This window comes from Wyeomyia smithii, chromosome 2 (genome assembly GCF_029784165.1).
Source record: "Wyeomyia smithii strain HCP4-BCI-WySm-NY-G18 chromosome 2, ASM2978416v1, whole genome shotgun sequence".
Taxonomy (NCBI): Eukaryota; Metazoa; Arthropoda; class Insecta; order Diptera; family Culicidae; genus Wyeomyia; species Wyeomyia smithii.
In genome coordinates this window covers 70,847,062-70,868,714 of record NC_073695.1, presented here as the reverse complement: position 1 = coordinate 70,868,714, position 21,653 = coordinate 70,847,062, and the positions used below count along the sequence as shown (strand labels likewise).

The 21,653-nt window shown below is 37.8% G+C and overlaps 1 protein-coding gene across 14 annotated transcripts in view; it reads left to right on the top strand.

Moving 5' to 3' along the window:
- Positions 1–21,653, top strand: part of LOC129719448 (cAMP-dependent protein kinase type I regulatory subunit) — an 80,712-nt gene that overhangs the window by 45,765 nt on the left and 13,294 nt on the right. The window contains exons 1-2 of one of the 14 annotated variants that reach the window (XM_055670760.1): positions 3,847–3,961; positions 4,660–5,219. The exons of 10 other annotated variants lie outside the window; for them this stretch is intronic. In XM_055670760.1, the coding sequence (XP_055526735.1) occupies positions 5,208–5,219 (12 nt within the window). In that variant the 5' untranslated portion in view covers positions 3,847–3,961; positions 4,660–5,207. Of the gene's footprint in view, positions 1–3,846; positions 4,010–4,659; positions 5,220–21,653 lie in introns of those variants that run through there. 3 more of the 14 variants (XM_055670761.1, XM_055670762.1, XM_055670763.1) reach the window with 3 other exon arrangements.

The following is a 21,653-nucleotide window of genomic DNA, read 5'->3' as shown; positions in this document are numbered from 1 at the left end:
AGAAGTGTGTCAAAAGGCCGCAGAGAAATTGCTTACCGGGTTTGTCTCTTTTACGTAGCTTACGGGAAAATTTATTTCAGTCTCTGAAAAAAAAAAATCAGTCGCTAGGGACACCAAAATTCACAGGAATGGTTGAATAGCTGAGATCTTTCTTTTTTTCCGGTTTGAGCCTTTGGAGAAAATCCTTGAGGCTAATAAATCCTGAAATGTTCATTTTTTGGGAAATATTTCATGTATAGAGGATTGTACAAAACGCACCAGTTAGGCATTTACGCAATTTCCAACGCTTCTATTCATTTTTAGGGGACAATAAACGTGTGCGGTGATTGTAAGGTCATGTTTATGACAAAGTTAATTTTATGATACTCAATTTCAATGTTATTTCTGGTAAAATTTCCATTACCACCAAACAAGCCCGTGACCAAGACCACCACAACAAAGGCCAATATGCTCCAAAGCAGAAGGCTAATATGCCAATATGTCAAGTGAGAAGCACTTGAAGTCTCAGAAGTAAAATTAAAGGCAATGGCACATGCTCTTAGTTGTCAAGCAATCTCCTGCAAGCTCTTCAAAGTGCGTTCTGCCCCAATTTTAATATTACTCGTTTTTAGGTAGAAGTTGAGAGTTTCTGGCAGCACGGCCATTGGTAGGCGCGTTAAAAATTACTCCGTAATATTTTCGCGTAATTCGAGTGTATTCTGCTGGATTTATGGAAGGAGAGTCTGAAGTTTGAATTGATACAATAGTTCAAGTTTGTATTATGTGAAGTTGGCATGAAAAAACGATATCATGTGAAAATCGTCCGGCAAAATGTGTTTCAATTTTCTGTTTTGTTTTGTAAGCCACATCCAACGAAGAAAAAAATGTCAAAGTGTTACGTCATACAGTGGCAAGTGCTATAGTAAATGTTGAACGAAGGCGAAAGGAAAAGGGTCGAAGAACCTATGTACCTAAATCTAAGTATTCTGCTTTTATTCGTTCAATTATTGCTTCATATAACTAGCGTCAGTTAGCAAAAAATGTTTCAATAAGAAAGCGCTAGAAAGATAATTCTAATTGGAAAATTTTGCTGTAACACCTGCATTGTCTGTCTGTAGGGATGTGCAAGTTGTTACGTGTTAATCGATATTTTTTCGATATATACACAGAAAAAAAAATATTTTAATTAATAGTGAAATAAATCTACAGGCAGTAAGTGTTATGTTTAGTTTTTGCGTTTCATGCGTCTCGTGTGAGCAGTGCACTGACGTCGGCAGGGATACTTTAAATACCCTGCCTGCGTTGTCAATTAGCCGTTTTGAAAATAATTGGTCTTTTAATTGTTTATTTTTTTGGTAGATGCCAATCTGGGTGCATTGCTTACAATATGTCGAGATTTATTTTAGCGTGGTTTTGTGGAGTCGTTTCATTTGCTAAAGCTCTGCTTGAACAATCAGAATTGCCCCAATAGGTGAGAGCTTTAAACCTTTGTACACGCTGGTTCTAACAACACGGCACTAGTAGCATTAGAATATAATTCAGAAACTTATCGCGGCCTGACCGAACGGTTATGGACGTTTGGGTATAAAACTGACCTTTGTTTTATGATTTTTCTAGCTTTTGAACAAATATTGAAACACATAGACAATTTTTATTAATTATGTGAAAATCTTGTTGGTCGGAATAGCAACTAAATTTTGATTGCGATTGCTTCGGCATTTTATCAATCAACTTAGAATTCTGTCTTGTTCGATATGCATATTGCATTTTTTTCAATTTTTGAGCTATGAGTGCATGAAACTTTGCCAGTTGTCATACTCAGTAGGTATCTTAACTTAAATACAAAACAACAGATTATCGGGGCGAAGCACCGTGTCCTCTCGCGTATGCGTCGGTGAGAGGGAATACAGCGGTCGTACATAATGCTCCGATGTAAACGTGTTTTCGGCCTTGGTGAGCTTTGCTCATGGAAGGATTATCGGTGTATTGTGATTTCAGAGATGTACCAAATCATTATTTCGGAGACTGTACGCCCGTTAGTTCTTTTTTAGCACGATACGATTCAGAGTAGGTTTCGTTCGTTCGATAAATATTGTAATTATTCAATCGCGACAAAGACAAACCCTGCATGGATGCCAAATCTATTTCTGTTTCGCCGGGACCCTTGTTTTCCTTTTTTTTCTTTTTAATAAAGCAGGTGTTTTGGCTTTTTCGTCATACCAGTGGTCGGCACGCTCTTGTTTGCTTTCGGAGAAGGTAGTTCAGTTTCGCGCACGGTATTTTGACTTCGCTCAGTGTGACTATCTTAATACAGCGCTCTATCGGTTATTTAAGCTGGTACCAATAGTTTTCATAGTTTAGGTCGGCGTGCGGTTGTTGCGTTTAACGAAATCCATTCGTTTCTAGGTGAATTTGAATTAAGTTCACGGTATTAAACGCGAAGTTTGGTGTGATACAGACTGTTAACGATTGCGCAGTTCTATTTATATCGTCTCCTGGTGGCCGGTTGCCCAGAGACCCAGAAGTAACCATATCGTGCACGAATTTGTGCAGAAAAGATCGCACCATCAACCTCGATGGATCCAGATCAATTCCTTTCCACTAACACTAATTTCTTCCTTTGATACTTGTGGATGATGCAGAGGATTCCTCGGTCTCTAGTAGCAACAAGTATTGAACTAACACTCCCGATATCCCTTCCTCTATTGATCTGCATTGGGCGTGGCCAGCTTCATTATTGACCAGTGAAAAGGAAGATCACCAGGAATTGTACACTGAAAATGGTTTGCTACTCCTAGGCACCATTTTGACGGTTCTTTGTGCAATTTCAGCTGATTCTGGTCAATCGCGGGCAACACACGGGCGATCAGATATGCTATGCTATGCTATGCTATTCGTTTTTAGGTAGAAGTTGAAGAAAGTTTGTGAAATTGATTGAATTATTCATTGTATTAAACATTTCAAAAGTGTGAAAGTGAACGAAACCACAGTTTTTGTGTTATCTGCAAGTCAGTTAATCATAAAAGCTTGTATAAATATCATGAATAATTACATGTTGCACAGAGCCACAGCCAATTGTACATTTTTTTAAGTATTCTAGTCATTTTGACACCCTTTTTTAAATGAAAACTGTAGGAAAGCTGGGTTTCTATGAGAAAAGCGAAGAAATTCGTCATCAAAAGCCACATGTGTGAGTGAATTAATAGCATGGGACATCTTACCCAACTGGTGCGGTTTGTACAGTTCTCCCCTAGTTAAAAAATATAATCTTGTTAATAAATGTTAATTAATATTGAAATCACAATGAAATTTTCTTCTGTTGATCCTTTCAGTAAAAATTTCTCAATCAGGCTTAACATCTATGTAATCGTTTGTGAAAGTCAGAATAATTATTTCCAAGTTGAGCCAAACTGGAAATAATCCCAAATCAAACGCCAAATCGGCAAAATGCTTCTAATGATTAGAAAAATCATCGAAAATACTTTCAAAGATCAAAGAAGTCAATATTATTTCCTTTGACTCAGTGTGAAAAATTAGTGTCATTTGTTACTTATTTGATAATATTCAAAATAAATTTTCAACTGTGTGTTTATTCGCATAACAAACTGTAGAATCCTCACATCCTTGAAAATAGCTCTAAAAAGTGGCACCATATATGTATCAACTCACCTCTAGGCGTTTGGTAGTCAACATTACATCATACATAACCTGGCGGAGGAAACGCCACACTAATGGTACCACCCTCACGCCAGGAGATATATTCCAAGCAGCAGCGGCATGGCATGACTCGAACTGTTGTTACATTCACTCTACATAGAAGCAACAGCACCGAAGTCTGAGACGTATATCAGTATTCCTTTTTCTCGAGTGCAACATTTTTCAGTCGGTTGGCGCGTTTCTTAGCGGCAGCAAGCGTGTTTGAGCGTACTCTCCGGAACTCCTCCAGGATTTCCTAGTTGGTGTGATTTCTGTGGTCTCCTAAGTAATATCAATTACGAATCGAGATATCTATTATCTAAACCGAAGCGAGGTTTGCACTCTCATTAAAGTTTACTGTAGCCATCGAAATAGAGGAACTAATGGGCACCAATATTTGTTTTGGGCTTTTCGGTTGTTCCACCGCAGCAATCCAAAACTTGCGGGTAATTTAAATAGTAAATTACCGCTTAAATTGGAGCACACCCGGTGGTAAGAAGGGGTAGTGGCGAGTACAAAAGAACTTAGGAGAGTCGAACGTAGTGCTTCAACTAACTTAATTAGTTGTCTGATTCGATCGGAAAGGACCAATTGGGACATAATTTTGCTCGGTTTTATTTCGTTGACCTTTGACGTCAAGTGTGAAGTAACGTTTTTTATCGCAGAAGATAAGTTGTACTACCTTGATCAATTGTAGATATACATAAATCGGTTGGTAATTTTTCAATTTGAATGTGCAAGTATAATCGAATAGAGTTGGTAACATTTGAATAAGGAAAACAAACTCTAGATAAGTTTAAAATATATTTTGTTACTTGCAGTTACATAATGTCGCACAAAAGCAGACTTGAATATTCACTGCTCACGTTTGAACATTAGATTTTGTTTATTTATATTTTCTACGCGAAGTGAAATTATTGAAATTACTAGAATATTTCATGAGCTTGCTATTAGTACTTGATAGGCTTTTTTTCCAACCCAAAGGGATCCTATTTAGCTGGTCGCGAACGACTCACCTTCGTCCGTTTCAAATCGCCATTGGCTACTAAAAATAGAACTCTTCTGTCGGAGTCGTCAAAATTACACACAAGTAAATAGTGCAAAACAACAGCTAGAACCGAAGGAAAGCAAAGAAGAAAAACAACAGTTCGTGATGGTTTTCCATGAAAGTCTGTAGCCAAAGTACGGCGAAAAGTCTCAGTGAAACAGAAAAACTAGCAGCTGCTCGGTGTGAGAAGTGAATTTCCGTTCGTCGGCAGGATAGTCGGTACTCAGTCGCTGCATCTCCCTGTTGTGTTGAAGCGACAAAGTCGAAGGCGGCATTTTTGGTGTGAACATAGTGGCTGTTTATTACACGCGAGTGTGGACTCGGGATTTTTGTTCGAAGACGTCATTGCAAGAACAGCTGTATCTGCAGACCGCGAAGGAGCCAATGAACTGAGTGGAATTTTTGTGGGAAAATTAAAAATTTAGGTTCAACGGCGGCGGCTTTTCTATTTGCGAAATAAAAACGCAACGACGGTTGTACCGAAATGAGTGACCAGGTTAGATTGATGTTTAGTAACATAAGCATGTTTTCAATGGTGATTTATTTATTTTTAAATGAGAGTAAATTACTGCGTCTGATTGCGGGCACTTGACAGTAGCGCGCAGAGAAGCTTGACTGTGTCTGCCCCTTGTTGCGGGTATGATGGTTATGTTGAATTGAGCAGAGTGTGATTTGATGTGGTTTATTCGAATTGTCGGGCTGACAAATACCGCAATCTGGATGTATGTCACTTGATACGTCAATGAAGAAGTGTAATGTGAAAAATATCTTCACCTCGTACGGATAATGTGGTGTTATTACATCGGCAAATGAATAATACTTGTTTACATGCCTTTTTAAATCCAATTTTACTCCATTACCATAATTTTATTCGATGCATCTTAGGTTCTTAAATATAACATATATTGTTTATCTCGTGGGACGCTTGAAAAAGGTTGCACTAGCATGTAAAATACATTATACAAATTCCCTCAGGTGTTTGACAATATTTAAGATGTTTCGTAGGATAGAATTCGCTATCATATTCTCAATTTTTCAATAAACATTGGAAAAAATGTTTCATCTAGAAGAAGGATCGGTTAGACTAGACCATGTACAATTTGAATGAAATTCGCACATATTGTCAAAAAACAATATTTGGAAACGGTGTATGCACTTAGCTCCCAAGTTTTAAAATTTAAGCTCGAAATTCTCGAGCTCAAACAAGCTTTTATACAGGGCGATTGGTTCTACCAGAGGCTGGTAGAGGGGCTCTGAAAAACTCTTCTTTGCTTACGGCCTAACGTTAATATACTTGGATACTCTACCATAAACTGGATCTAACTTTAAGTGTATACCATTCACAGCAATTCTGTTGGTCAATCCTCTGTAATTTCGTTGTTCGTATTTTGATCTTTTTACCATCTTAAAAAATGTTGTGAGAAATTTATGTCAAGAAATAATTAAAGCAATGTCTTGACACTCATTGCTAAAAATTGTTGTAATATGCGTTTTGACTTACAACATACAGCGAAACATTCAAAAACTTCAACTGTTTGATGCCAAGGAAACCTGCTGAAAAGATTATACAAATGCCCAAAAATTATTGTTTTCAAAGCAACAACGTCACTATACACAACTGACATATCTCTCAAAGTTAGATAACAGAATCTTACGTTTTATATGTACGAACGTCGTAGATAGTGTTTAGGTGACCTTTTCAAACCATTGATAAGAAACTGTTAAATCAGTATTCACATGAACGCACTGATAAACAAGTACCACATGTTCAGTAGCTATGTAGCCGGATCATGTTTTTATTATTTTATTCTTCTTCTGCGTATCGACATTGCCGCTAGCGTCTCACATATCTGTTGTCGCAGATAAAGACAAACGAACACAGGTTCCGACCCCGAAAACCCAACCACCAGCTGACGCCTCTTACATGTCGTCCATAAAGAACTTCATTTCGTTAACTGTCTGTCTTGTGTTTCCTTATATGATATAATCCGTTTGTTTATTCGGTGTTAGGTTTTTGCTTTTGTTGCTACTTTATCGCCAGAGCAAACACGTGGAGTACTGGTCAATGCGATTACAAGAACTAGTTAACTTACTACAAACATTTTTAAATTCTATATTCTCGCTTGAAGTTTTAGTTAGCATAGTATAAGGTGGCGTATATGTGCGCATAAATGCATATAAATAATGCGGATCTGATAAGACTCATTCCTTTCTATGTAACGCAACAACAGCCGCAATAAACTGCCTGACTTGTTCATAGCTGCTCGTAAACTATGTTAGTTAGAGCGCAAGCAGATATTTTGTTACGCCGATATCTGCAAATTACCTTTGACGCTGTCCCGCACCCACATAAAAATAAACTGAAGATCTGTTGCCCAAAATAACAGCACACCTTTGCTATATTCGGTGCCCCCCAATGGCCTATCCACTGCGGTATCGGTGTTGTTGTCCTTGCTGTCCGATACCCATTTTGGCTTGGTTTCGAAAAATAGCTATTGTGCATGTCGAAACGTGACAGCCGGCAGCACCGACGATGACGGGAAGCAGCTAATAATAAGATCTGCCCGGTCGGTGCGTTAATCGTCCAACGAATGAGATCGCAATTGATATGTCGCTGGACGAATTAATCGTAGCGGCGGCCCGTGGCTAGTGTGGAGCAGCGTGACAACTTGTCAAAGTATTCCCGTCTACTGGTTGACAAGTTTTTGTCCGACTGCAAGGTTACGTGGACTAAGCGAATTTGATATGATGAAATTGCGGTTCTACTGTTCAATTTTAATATGATGTTTGTAGGTTAGCCTAGCTAAAGTTACTTTCTTGGCCGTGAAGCGGGCTTCCAAAATGTAGAAAAAAGTGATGGAATGGAATTAATTTGTTTTTTGTTTTGTTTGATTTGTTAGTCCAAAAGCGTACGTCCTTCATAAGATTCCAACCTTTTATTTAGCAGACCTAAACGTTCAATAATCAACGGAAAAAAAGCATTTAGATTATTAGCTTTGTTGACAACACTCGTGTGCGATGCATAATCTTCTCAACTTGAAGGCAATTTGCGTATCAGATTCAGATCACTCTAAGATATTTTTATTAGCCTACAAGCAGCAGAACGGTTTTCTTTGATATAGGATGTACCCAACATCGTGATTCACATCTGATAATTTTCCTAAAAATAAAAAAGATAATTACAACAGACGCGCGATCTTGCTGTTAGTTTGCCTACTCACGAACAAAAAAGTCTATCTTTGAAAACTAATCATCAAGATGTCTTACAAGCTACTATTAGTTTTTTTTATTTTTCAATTTCAAATGAAAGGTCTTCTTTTGACGTTGAATAACGTCTTACTTTAGTAGGGTGGCACTCCAATCGAGAATAGAGTGAAACGACAGAATGAAAGATTTCAAACGCTTACTACTTTGTTACCACTGAACGGATTTTAATCATTGATATCTCGTTGGATAGTAAACAAATTACTCTAGTTTATGAAATTATTTTTACTAACTTTTTTTCATAGTAATGTGGTTGAAATTCATAGCAAACTTGTTTATAATTCAACCAATCGCGTATCCGCAATGTTGCAATCCAAGCACTTCCCCAGCACAGCCGACACTAAGGTATACAAACGATTTGTAGTTGCTGTTGTTGCTTTGTTCGCTCGATTGCACAATGACACACCCACCGGAAGTATAACTGTCTTTAGTCACATAAAAAAGTTAGCATGCAACAATCTAGTTTCCATTGATCATCCGATCATTGTAGTAGAAGGTTGCTTTACTGGAAACCGACTCGACCAGTAGCAAGCAGACTTGCCAGTGCGCAGCAGGCGATGATTTCTTGATGGTATGGCTTTTACTGCACCACACGCATTGACCGGCAAAGCGGAAGGTTCTTTCTGGAGCAGCAGAAAGCGGGTGGTGGCAAATATTAGTCGCTTATAAAAGCGCACGGCATAGAATTGAATTTCTCATTCGTTTATTGGCCGGCAAAACGGACGTTTTTTTCTGGAGTAGCAGAAAGCGGATGGTGGCGAATATTGATATTCTGGGTTATTATGAGTGTCATATCACTGAGGTGAAAACGGAAAGTGCGACGTTTCGCGTTGAATTATTTCATGACCATTTACAACGGTGAAATGATTTCACGAAAATGGGGAAGGTTTGAAAGTCGATTGATTAGATCTAATGATAATATATAAAAAATTTTTGAGCTGCGGAAAATGGAACGTGAGGGAAAAAACTTCACCTTCGAATTTAACGGTAGGGCGCAAAAGTTTCGTCATCTCGAAAAATGTTCCCATACACAATTTCAGTTCAATCGACTTTTTCGGGACTAAGAAATTTTAGAGCTGGGAAACTCCCTCAGTTCACTTGTCCTATTCTCATTTTCACTTCACTGTCAATATCACTTCACGGAACTAATTTCTGTTACCTCACTTTAGGTGGAACCGGGAATGGGTCTAAAAAAGTGGAGCGAGCGTGAGAGTGAAATTTATTTCACCGTGAAGTGACTCCCGTAATAAGTACTATTGATTGAACTGTCATCTTCTGAAGAAGGGCGTGAACAAAACCACAAAAAAACGCATTAAAATGACTAAAGTGTATAGCTTCATTTCACACAACCCATTCCGCCCCCAGAATAACTCTTCCAACTGATGTCCCACGATAAAGTTTTGACCATCTGGAAGTACTTCTGCATTTGTAGTACTTATTCAACCCTCTAGTGCCCAGTGCCGCCTTTAGGCGGTCTTCAGTTACACCTCTAAAAAGGTTCAATCAATATTTAAAAAATATTTATAAAATTTCATAGTGATTTTTTGGAAGTCCGTCTGAAAATTAATTTGGGCACTAGAGGGTTAAGTACTCAACCATGCATTTGTTAATGCCAAACGCGCGTTATTCAACGTCAGTCATGCGGTCGTGCCTTGGATACAACCTTCTGCTTTTTACCTTTCTAGTTGATAAATTTGAAATTTTAAAAGTTAAAAGGTCCAATTTCCTTTAAAAACAACTTTCAAGTGATACGAATTATTTACGAGGTAAAAGTGTCCAACTCGGAATCATTTAGAAAGAACTATCAGTACCTTTCAAACGCAATTAAAATTATTGAACTTAGACTTTGTGTGAAGTAGTATTCTAAAAGTGTCAAAGTTGATGGGATCATAACACTGGTCGACAAAAGCGAAAAAAAAGTTGCTCTAAAAGGATTATAGCTTTTTAACCATTCCTGTGAAGCTTGGTGCCCCTAGTGGAGTGCGTCAAAATGCAGCAGTGTAGTTGCTCGCTGGGTTCGTCGCTTCTACGTTGGCTTACGGGAAATTTACAGGAATAGTTAAAAAACCACAATCTCCCAGTTTGAGTTGTAGTGTAAAACCTGTGTTTACCAGTGTAGTCTTTGATAGCTGAACAGTTCTGCATACTTGAAATTTATGAATAAAGTAACTAAAATTTGTAAAGTTTGGTGTATTTTCTTTAAATTTTCAACTCTTCTGAGTTTCAGTCACAAGATTATAGCTTTTTGACCATTCCTGTGAATATTGGTGCTCCTAACCACCAACATTTTTTTAGAGACAGGAATGAGTTTTCTCATAACCAGAACGTTAAAGCGACGAACCCGGCGAGCATTTACTATGCGAAACGTTGATGTATGTTGGCGCATTTTGACAATAGCTAGGGACACTAAAATTTACAGGAATGGTTAAAAAGCTAAAATCTACTTAGGGCAACTATTTTGAGCTTTAAGGCAGCATTTCTTCGCTTTTGTCGACCAGTGTTATCCACGCATCCGTCAAAATGCAGAAAGTTGTTATTTTAACTGTTGTACTCTCCAAAATTGCTAAGCTTTGTTCAAACGCAGGTTTTGGTTGATCTGATTGGTCGCTTGATACTCGCTTTCCCTAACACGGTCGACAGAATATCATATCTAGTTAACCAGGAATGCACTATTTGAGCTATATAAATGCCTGTCTCTGCTGAAACCAATCTTTTTACTAGTGGATGGCGACTAGGACGGCCCTAACTAATAGCGGTGGTTAATAGCGGCACCGGTAGGAGGTTTTCTCAATGAATAATAGTGCCAGTTGCAGCGGTAGTGGTAGCAGGCGGTTAGCTGTAAGTGCATTGGTCGTATCTTCCTGCAGTGAAAAGCTGCCGTATTTTGGCAACACGCAAACGGGAATGCTGGCAATTAAAATATGTCGGCAAATTGTCCTTTTAAGGTCAAAACAATGATAGTCTCGAGGTACGATGTTGGCCTAGCAAGCCAGTAGTCGTAGGTTCGAGTCTGGGCTCGGGAGACACTGTTAGTGTCCTGTACACTAAACAGTCGGCTGCGAAGTCTGTGTATAAACATAAGATCAAGTTTCGAATCGGAATGTAGCACCAAGACTTTACTTTGCTTTAGGTCAAAACAAATAATTGAAGTTTTAGTATTCTCGTTTGTTCATAAATACTTCATAATATTACATGGTACACACTGCCGTTCAAATCATAGTAGTATACAATCTCAAAGTTAGCGAGAAAATAAGCGAAAATATGATATAACTTTGCAAGGAAAAATCCTGGAGATATGTGGTCTTTGGCAAAAGTGTGTGTTTTATGTGCCCTAACAATTCTTCTGAACAACGCTTTCGTGATAAATGCAATTAACAAAAGTTAAAAACAAAAAAACTTAATTTTAAGTAAGTTTCTTCTGACATACTTTATAACTTTATACCAAATGAATATAGGATTTTCATTTGTTCATTTAGTATAGTAAACTTTCCATAATTTTTGACAATTTGCGATTATGCAGGTCATTCATACAAACTATTGTTCCGATGACGCTATTAAGCTAAGATGGAGGTGAAAGGCGCAACGGAATTCAGTTCCCCTTCTTTGGAACTGGACCACTGTGCACCGGTAGCATTGAATATTTTCCTTGGCCGCACATATCAAATTTGCTCTCCGCTCTGCCCTTCGGTAGCTGTGCCAGCAAAATATCCTGCAGCATACGATAATACCTCTTGCTGCCGTATACAGAATAAAGATAAGGTGTTCCGCAGTGTCTGGAAGGTGACCCGTAATCAGCTCTCTTTTCCTGATGTCGCGTACCTCTAACAGCTATACTGTAAGGTCCACTCGCTACCGTGTGACAAACAAGAATGAAGTTGAATTTTCTAAACGCTGTCTTTTGTTTCGAGTTGAGCGTTGACTCGAGAAAGAGAAACGAAACAAAACACTTTGCTGAGTCAAAATACGTAGGCAGGGGAATTTATTCAGCCCATGTTATTGTTATCCGTGCTCCGTGCTCGGGAAGCAAGGCAATAGTGAGGAAAGTGTATGGGAAAGTTCGACCTTGGAACTTTTGACCTATTTTCACCATTAAGCAGGAAAGCAACTATGTTAAACATTTTATCGAACTTATTTCATCCATACACCGCCATATAAATGACTAAGATGCGTTAGGTCGTTCGCTTGCTATAATCGTTTGAAATCTGACGCAACATTTACCAGTTTCATTTTCAATTTTACAAAATGTAATCTAGTATAAAAAAGCAAAGACGTAGTCCGACGTTGAAAAATGTTGGGACGCCTTAACGAAGACGGTTGTAAATCCGACTTCACAACAGAAATTCAAACTTCTTTTTCATGTCTCAGCACGAACAATCCTGCAATAATACGTAACCAAACGATATCTGAATCAGCAGAGAGCTGGGTTTTCTTCTAGTGGCTAGTGAAGAGCTGGTCTTCAGTCATCAGTTCAGCGCAGCATTACTTATTCATGGCTGGAGGCACGAAATTACTTATTCTGTGCTGAAGGATAAATTCATTCTAGTACTGTTGCCAGTAAAGGTACAAGATGGGTCTTCATATGAGCAGAACTTCTGATCAGCCAGACCATGTGCGATCGAACGGAACAAGTAATAATCGTACAGCACAATATCTGGAGAATATGGCGAGTGGGGTAGGACTTCCTATTTGAGCATTTCAATGTAAATTTTAACGACTTTGGCAGTATGATACCAAGCGTTGTCATGCAGTAGAATCACTTTTTCGTGCCTCTGCTCGTACTGTGGTCGTTCTTGGCGCAGTGCTCGCTTTAATCGTATCAATTGAAGTTGAGGTCGATACCGCTCCCCAGTGATGGTTTCGTTCAGTTTCTGCAGCTCAAAATAAATAACACCGCCCTGATCTCATCATATACACACCTTCACAGCGTCTATATTCAAGTCTACATATAAGTATGACCGGGCAGTCCTCATGACTTTTGCGGCGATGAATCTATTTTTTAACAGCCGTTACGATACGACGTGGGAAATCCATCCTTTTTTTTCACTGGAGCAGTTGTGCACAGGCGTCCATTGGTTCATCGCTCATTTTCAAAGTGATCGCTTGGCGGGTGACTCGTAATACCGAAACAAGCTGTTCCTGCGTTTGGCATGAATCTTAATCGAGCGATTCCTTTAATTCAGTGTCTTCGAATGTTTTCTGCCTTCCATTACGTGGACAGTTGTCAACATCTTTAAAACCAATCACGGCACGTTGATTCACTTGCACTAGCATTTCCGTAAACATTTTTTAATCGATGCGCTTTAGCCTCCGTTTTTTTCTCCGTTTAAAATGAGAAAAGTAACACAATTATTTCGTCTGCCTGTTGATCTGCCCTTCGTAGATTTTTTCGCAGTTTCATATTTTCTTTACCTTTTTTGAGAGTTTCACCAGCCGCATCACAATGTCCTTTGCCGTGTAAAGCAACCAAAAGTGTCCTTCTACGTCTTAATTACATAATGATTTAATCTTACATATTGTACTCATTCTTTTTATAATGCACAGCTGCTCCATTTCATTTTTGCAAAACTAGTAATTGTAAATTGTAACACTGATATCATGATGAAACTAATGTTTTCTGTTTCGGATCCTTTTTTATAACATATTTGATACGGGTAAACAGTCGCGAACAGTTGCTATCCGGCGATATCCCAAAACAACGTTTTGAATAGAAAATAAAAAACTATTTTTTCGAAAAATAATACTTGGCTGGTGTTTATCTGATCGTGCTTCTAAACTTCCCCTCCGTGGACAACTGCCCATATAAATTCTAAAAAAATTGTATGGACCGTGGACATTAGCCTATCCGCCCCCCCCCCCACCCCCAAAGCTATCCACGTGGTATGTGGATGGCCCCAAAGGCAACTGTTCTTTACTTATAGTTTGAGTTTTCAATTTAGTTATTTAATCTATTTAATATGGTGCGAATCTCATCAGCCAATCCATCAAGTTTTCAAAATTACAACGATTCGTTGTCAGTCACTATTGAAGGTATTTATTATTATTTCTAAGATCGGAAAAGCCTTTAACACAATATTGTTACTTATGTTAAAAACTGTACAAAATAGAACATTTATGTCTTAATTGAAAATCCCTGTTCATATAGCGATTGTATTTCAATTTAAAAAATATGGTTTTTGAAAAGAATAAATTCAAATTATTTAAAAAAAAGATTTTTAAATGAAATTTCTAACATTTCTAGATCTTTATTGGTTTCAAGGGTCTTAAGTTAATTTTTATTGAAAAAAAGTTAAATAAAATAATTATATGGGAAAATATTTCCCACATACTTTTAAAATAATACAACGTTACGGAGTTTATATCAAAACTCATCCTGTTTCGAGTCAATTGAAAACAACGTGTTGAATAAACACGGGTGCGAGTACAAATCTGTGATAATATCGCGACAACTATGAAAAAGGAATCCCAGGAATCCCAAACTGGTTGCTTCGAACTAGCAGATACGTGATTTTTCATGATATTTTTTCTGCAAAGAGACTAAGCTCCACTTCCAACTTGTAGCTGCAATTGCGATAGGATATGAAGTCACAGTGAAGTGGGTGCTTCACCGTGCCGTCTAAAGAGATGTTACGAATATGCACTACTAACCTACTCTGCTGGTGGCTCTGAGTGCAATACCTAGTACTCATGCAGTGCGGGATGGTGGCACTAAAGCAGCTCCCCTGGCATGCTTGCAAGGAAACGGACGATATGGTACTTGAAATGTGAAGATAGCTATTCAACAATGGCATTTGAAAGCTACTCTGAGATCTGAACGTTGTTCGAATTGTTGGAGCTGTTCAATTAAGCAAATTATCTGCCGGAGTCAGCTGTCGGAAGCATAAAAATGAGCGTATGGCTATTTGACAAATGACATGCCAACCGGTTGTTAACAACTTATTGTTCTACAGAATCACTCACCGGTGGCCTCAATTACCAAACTGTATACCAAAACTGAAATTTAAATCATTGTATAGCAATAAATAACGTTAAATTCTATTTCAATTACTTTTGTATTTAATTCGTCAATCTTCATTGTCAGGATAAGTTTGGAAAAACAATATTAGCTTGGTGTTGCCGGTCGGATCCAAAAAGAGAAAACCAAAACGGACGTCTGAAATTACGGATTCGGAAGCTACCCTTCCAAGAGGAAATCCTGTGCCATTAGAAGAAAATATCTAAAAGAGAGAAAAAAAAAGCATCACAGAAACAGAGTGCTACAACGCAGTTATCGACGGGTTCAGACTCATCACAGTTGATTAGCGAACTTGTAACACTTTCCCCACTTAATCAGATGGGTTTAATGATTACTTCCTTCTCATGAGTTGCTTTTAACCCATATAAAACCTACTTTTGTCGGCACAGCAAGGAAAGCACACAGCGTCAGGCCGCACCATATGTAGATACACTTCTCCATTATAGCACCCCTGTGTTGGCTCCGGAGATAAAGTTTTATATTGAATTTCCCAACGATTCCACTTCAATGAACTGGAAGTTTACTTCCCGTAAGACTTACCGTACCCCTCAGAGCTGCTATGACATATGCCTATAGTATTTAGTATGAGTTGGGCAAAAAGAGAACAACTTCTGCACGTTATTGGATAGCAAAAAAACTTTCCTACAAACAAATCCTAAAGTTGGAAATCGTGTGAGCTCTTGCTGTTGAGCATATTTGTTGTACGAAACCATGCGTCTCCACGTATCGAGCGAATTGTGAAAAAACATTAACGTTTGAAAAAAAATTGCAACAGATGGTACTGCTCCCAGCTTAATATTGTTAAATGTTTCATCAGAGATATAGTCAAATGAGTGTCAGTGACGTTGTCACTGGCACTAGACCTAGACTACCGGTAAAGTAGCAATTTTACCCGGTATCATGCATGTTAGTTTAGCTCAAACATGCTTACCGCATATTTTTACTGAAAATTTCTTACAAGTTTGTGCTATTTCAATTATTTAGTTCGACGGTCTGTAACCAACAAGCGTTAAACATAAACGTTGAATCAAGCGTTGTAGCACAATTTTCCCAACTGAACCCACCTAAAGCATTGCATATATCCAAGTGGTAAATCATATGTCATCGTTGTCCTTGTTATTGGAAGAAAAATGGTTCCGATGAGACCACCGCCAACTGGTTCATTGTGTACGTTTTCCGCGAAAGCGATTGCTACCTCTACTATCTTTCCTCGTGCAGCCAAACGGAAGCAAGTAGGAAGCACTCCGGTGCCTCTTCATACACATTATTTGCTGCCATCAACAGCAAAATTTTCACTTTTGCTAGATTGCGCTCTGTGTGGGAGTGGACGCAGAAGAAGTGGTACGAGGGAAACTCATTTTTGTGACGGCTGTTGACTTACAGTATGACAGGGTGTTTAGCTGTAGAGCTGAGATTATATTATATCCGTGCGTAATTTAGCGTTAACAAGGAGACAGTTATTTGGGTGCTCATTAATTTTGTGAATTATATTATAAATGACTAATGGCTAATGATGTTGAGTGTTGAAATGAAAGCATGATTGTTGGCATCCTCTTATTACGCCCAATTCCGAAAATGTTCAGTGTGATTTATTTTCCCGTGCCATCAAATTATGCTACTACGCTCGAAATTTGGTAGTTGCAGTTTGATGGAACGATCGACTAATAGTTAATGCGAGATAGGTACTAATTAGGGATTGATGATCTTAAATTCTAGCTGCTTGCTGTGCACTCCAAAAGAAAACTTAAACAGTTCGAATTCGAGTTGTATCAACTAATGTTCATTACAGTGTTGTCATCTTGATATTTTTTGATTAAAGCTATAATAGAGTATTAAAGCCTTATCAACTTTTTGATCCATGAAGTTTTGGTTGTGGTATGAGATATTCTTCATTTCATGTTTTCAAATGTTATTTCGCAAAAATAATCATTATTTTGGTATAATTCCAAAGCAAACTAAATCAATGTTGATAATGAAAAAACGACGAAGTTGTGTATGTTTACGTTAGCTCAGCAAATTTTACGGGAAGAAGAGCTTGAAAAGTCGAATATGGTCTGTGCTGTAGTATGCTGCAAGCGGACAACAAAACATTCGCCGGATTTAAATTTTTCTCCATTTTCGAAGAATGCCGCTACCAGGTTTTTATTACGAAACCAAAACTGAACGACTGTCGAAATCTATCGTATTAATTGCTGATTTCACACAAAATATCAAATTTGGGTGAAAATTTATTTTTGTCACTTCACTATACCATTTAATGGAACCACCATGCGTCTCCATTACAGCGCTACTGCATGGAGACGCATCTGATATATTTAGTGACATTGTAACATTCCATCTTCAAAAGAAAAAAAAAATATCTCCGTTAAGGTTTGATACTTTATGTATTAAAAAGTTGTTGTTAGGAAAACTTTTTTGACGCGGGACTACGTCTTTGTTTTCTATTCTGGTCTGCATTCTGTGAAATTGTCAATGAAACTGGCAAATGTTGCGTCAGATTTCAAACGATAATAACAGCATAACCACATGATGGATTACAATAACCAATATGTAGGTGGATAAATAAAATGTTGAACAATTTTGTAATACGCTAGTTATCGTTATGTTTTCATTGCAAAGCGGTAAAAATCGATAAAAAGTGTCAAGGACAAATTTACGCGAACAATGAACCAATCACATGCGAGCATTCCTAGCACAGACGACATGAACAGACACCAACCATGCTCTGATATTCTCTGTATCAATATCCAAAAAAAAAAAATAAATTGATGTCTCGAAGGTAAAGGTTTCTCGATAAGTTTGAAACAACTCTTCTTATTCAAGAATTTCTAAATCTGCTGTTAGAGCGTAATAGAAACTGATGTCTTGAAAGAAAACATGATTGTAAAAGCAACAGTACCGTAGAGTATATGTGGAGCAAAGTGCCACTAGTTTCTCGTCGTCTATCATTGCAGCGGGCACGACTTCTATTCGCGTGCAATGAAAACTGCAATGCTGCTACTGATGGTGATTGAAAGTTTATCTCATGAATATGATTACCATACAAATAATAAAATACTCAACAAGGATTGAACATTTTTGCAACGGTTATAAGTTATTTCTATTTAGTTTTTGTCTTCGATATTCACCAAATAATTGTGACCAACATAATGTATTTCTGAAAAAAAAAAAAAATGAAGGGAGGGTGAGATTTTAAATACATAAATCACTGAACAAACGAATTTATTGTGTCTGTAATTACAGTATTTAGTCCCACGTCACCATTTCGTACGACCCTAGGGCTACATACTACAAGGTATACGTAGTATTAATTTGTTGTTTTCAAAAATTTGGAATATTACCTACAGACACACTAGCTACAGGAAATGCTGTTGATGCCTGAACAGTCTTGAAAGTTTTCCGATTACCCCCGTGAATATTATTGACAACAGGTTGTTTTGAATACCTAAGTTGTCTAGAGGAAATTATTTTTAACCTATCAGGTCAATCAAAGAAATTTGACTTGTGTTTACCCCCACAATTTACACATTTGAAACTACCAGTAGCCTCTTTCTCAGGACAGATGTCCTTCGTGTGACAAGAATCACCACAAATCATGCATTTTGTTGTCATATGGCAGTTGCGAGTTCCACGGCCATAGGCTTGACCATTCCGGCATTGCGTGAGATTATGGATGCCTCCAAGTCTTTTGAAGTTTTCCCACTTTATTCGCACATTGAATAAAACACGTGCTTTTCTAGAAATTAAATTACTTACTTTGGTGCGATCAGAATGTACCAAGCAATTTTCCTGGTGTATTCCAGTATTATAAATTTTTGCGTTTGATTTACGTTTCATCAAAATCACTTGGTTGAGGAAAAAACCAAGTAATCCTATCAAACAATCTTTAATTTCATCAACAGTCTGAGCTTTTGAAATACCTTTTAATACAGCCTTAAACGGTCTCTCGTTTTTTGGCATCATAAGTATAAAATTTGTACATCTTTTCAGTCAAATACCGTAATAGATGTTTATGGCCTTCAAAAGATTCGGCCAAAACAAGAATTTCGCCTCGGTGGCCAATTTGAAAATTTACTCACACATCAGAAAGAAATGATGGATGTTCTGAACGAAAAGCTTTAATATTTGCAACTATCACCACAATAAGTGGAACTTTAGCTTTCTTCATACCGGTGTGTTGGTCAGAATGAGAAGTTTCAAGTTCTTGATCACCTATAGCAGCAAGAATTTCATACCTATTGCTTTCTGAATCACTCGGCTGAGAAGCCTCACATTTCCTTGTAGCCGCATCAAAGCGAGCTTTTTCGGTTCGTCCTGACATTTCAGGACAACTTGCACTTTCATTTTACACAAATGTTTGTCAACACAAATTCACACATTAAACACTCGTTAAACGTTAAAAACAAATTCAATACTTTACGATTCAACAGATGCTCTTTAAAAAAGATTACCTGTTGAAAGCGGGAAATTTCCAATATCTCTCGGTAGTCTAAGACTAAGCCTCGAGCTGTTGGTAAAATGCGACCGTTCTGCAAGGCAGTTCAAGTCTTACTGAATCAAAAACGGGCGTTACAATACTAATGGGATGTTGGACGATCGTTTCCTTGGCAAAAACTCATGAAATCCTAAAATGCGCTGCAATTTGCCTGACCAATGAGTATCGATGATCAGCTAGTATAATATTCCGTGTAGCATTTCTAGTGCACAAAATGAAAAATTCGTGTGAACATGTTTTAGTCACTTTACCTCAAGTCAACTGCCACATTCTCTCGATATCAATGAGTGATGCGGGCGAGGAAAGGCATGAAACAGACCAAAAACCTCCTTAGCGCAGTACACTTTTCAATGTACACCACATTATCACGTATTTACACACAGAACGTGTGCGTTTGTGAACAGCGGAATTGGTTCTCAAGACTGATGTCATGTCATGTGACAAGGGAAGGGTGGGAAACTGTGCAAGGGCATGCAAGGTATCCCGTCCCGATACGTTTTGTTTATTTCAGGTGCAGCCCGCTGTGTGATAGCAGCCATGGCATGAACACTGCACAGGTTGATGTTACATTGAAAGCGTAGCAAAGCGTTTTTATATATTTTTTTAATTTTTGTGGCGCTTTCAATATAACATCAGTCTAATGCCAATGACATAGTGAATGCGAATAGCGTCGTGAAGCGATTTGCCTCACCGTGGTTAAATGTACTCCTGTAAGTAGAACTATACATTCAACCACAGCTAAACGAAGCGCTTCGCAACGCTTTTCGCGTATACTATGTCATCGGCCCAAAGCGTTGAATGTTATCTTAAGAATTTTTAAGAATAAATCAGGAGTTCGAAGACAATATTTTCATAAATAAGTTTAATTCTTCATATGACACAGTTATTAGCAGGTGTTTGAAAACCACACAAGAAAAATAAATACTAAATCACTAGCAATAAAATGAGGTGCTCTGTTAAGCACATTCAAGATGATGGTCACTGGGGAGGGGGGCGGAGGTGTTTGTATGGGATATCCTTGAGTGCACAGTCAATATCCAAACCCACGAGACGCCATTGATATAATCGTAGAAGGCATTTTTTCAAAAAAAAATATTTAAAGTCTTTCTGAAATATGGTTAGAAATTTCTAATAGTTTAATTCATATACCATATTGGTACAATCAGATCATGGCTATTATCCATTATAGTAATATGTCATCCTGAACCGTTGCGAAATAGGGATATACTACAATAGACCAAAATAATGGTCGCGGTGGTTCAAATCCTAACAGAAAAAAGTGCAAAGTCATTCAGTTAAGTAAGGCCACCCACACCCACAATGTTTCATTGGATTCTGACAGGCTGCTGTTAACATGTGGTCGAATTGGCCTGATATCCGTCTGTAACTTTTTGAATTTACATAATGAAAACATTTTGTTTCATTGTTAAGTTTTGATACTTTCACCTTTATACGAGAAAAGAATCTTGTATTGAATTTTGATAAATCCGAATTTTCTTATGCCAATTTGATCTAAAATTGAAGTTTTAACAAACTTTAACAGCTCCTTCAAAATAGTAATTTGTTTCTTACTCTTCACTCTAGTGAAATCGCTTGGTAGAGCCCCATATTTTTAACCGGGGAAACAGGAAACAGTTGTTCAGCAGGTCTAAATTTAGCGAATACGAAAGGTGGGAAACCAATTCGAAGTACAATTCTCTAAATTAATCTTTCGTATCGCGAGCAGAATGCGAGGTAACGTCACTTCAAGAGTCACGGATTTTTGACAGCATCCCTCAGCACAGCAACTTCGAATTTTTTTGATTCGCAGGGCAATCTCTGTGCCAGGCTAAAATTTTTTTCAGACCATGTAGTAAGAATCGAGTTCTAGTTACCTTACTTGGTGTGTATACTTCTTTGAAATCTTCAACAGCAATGTTCGTAGCTTTATTGAGTTAATATTTTTGTTTTGAGAATTATGAAGAGTTGCACCACTAATATCAACATTGTTTTGAAACTAAGAACTAGGAAAATAAATTTTTCGAGAATTCAGAAAATCAGTGAACCGTTTTGCTTTGAAATGTCTAGACAGTCTGTTTATATTTATCGCTTTTCAATTTCCAACATGCTTTGAATCTGTTTTTCACATTCAATTTCCAAAAACTTCAATTTGCTCTTAT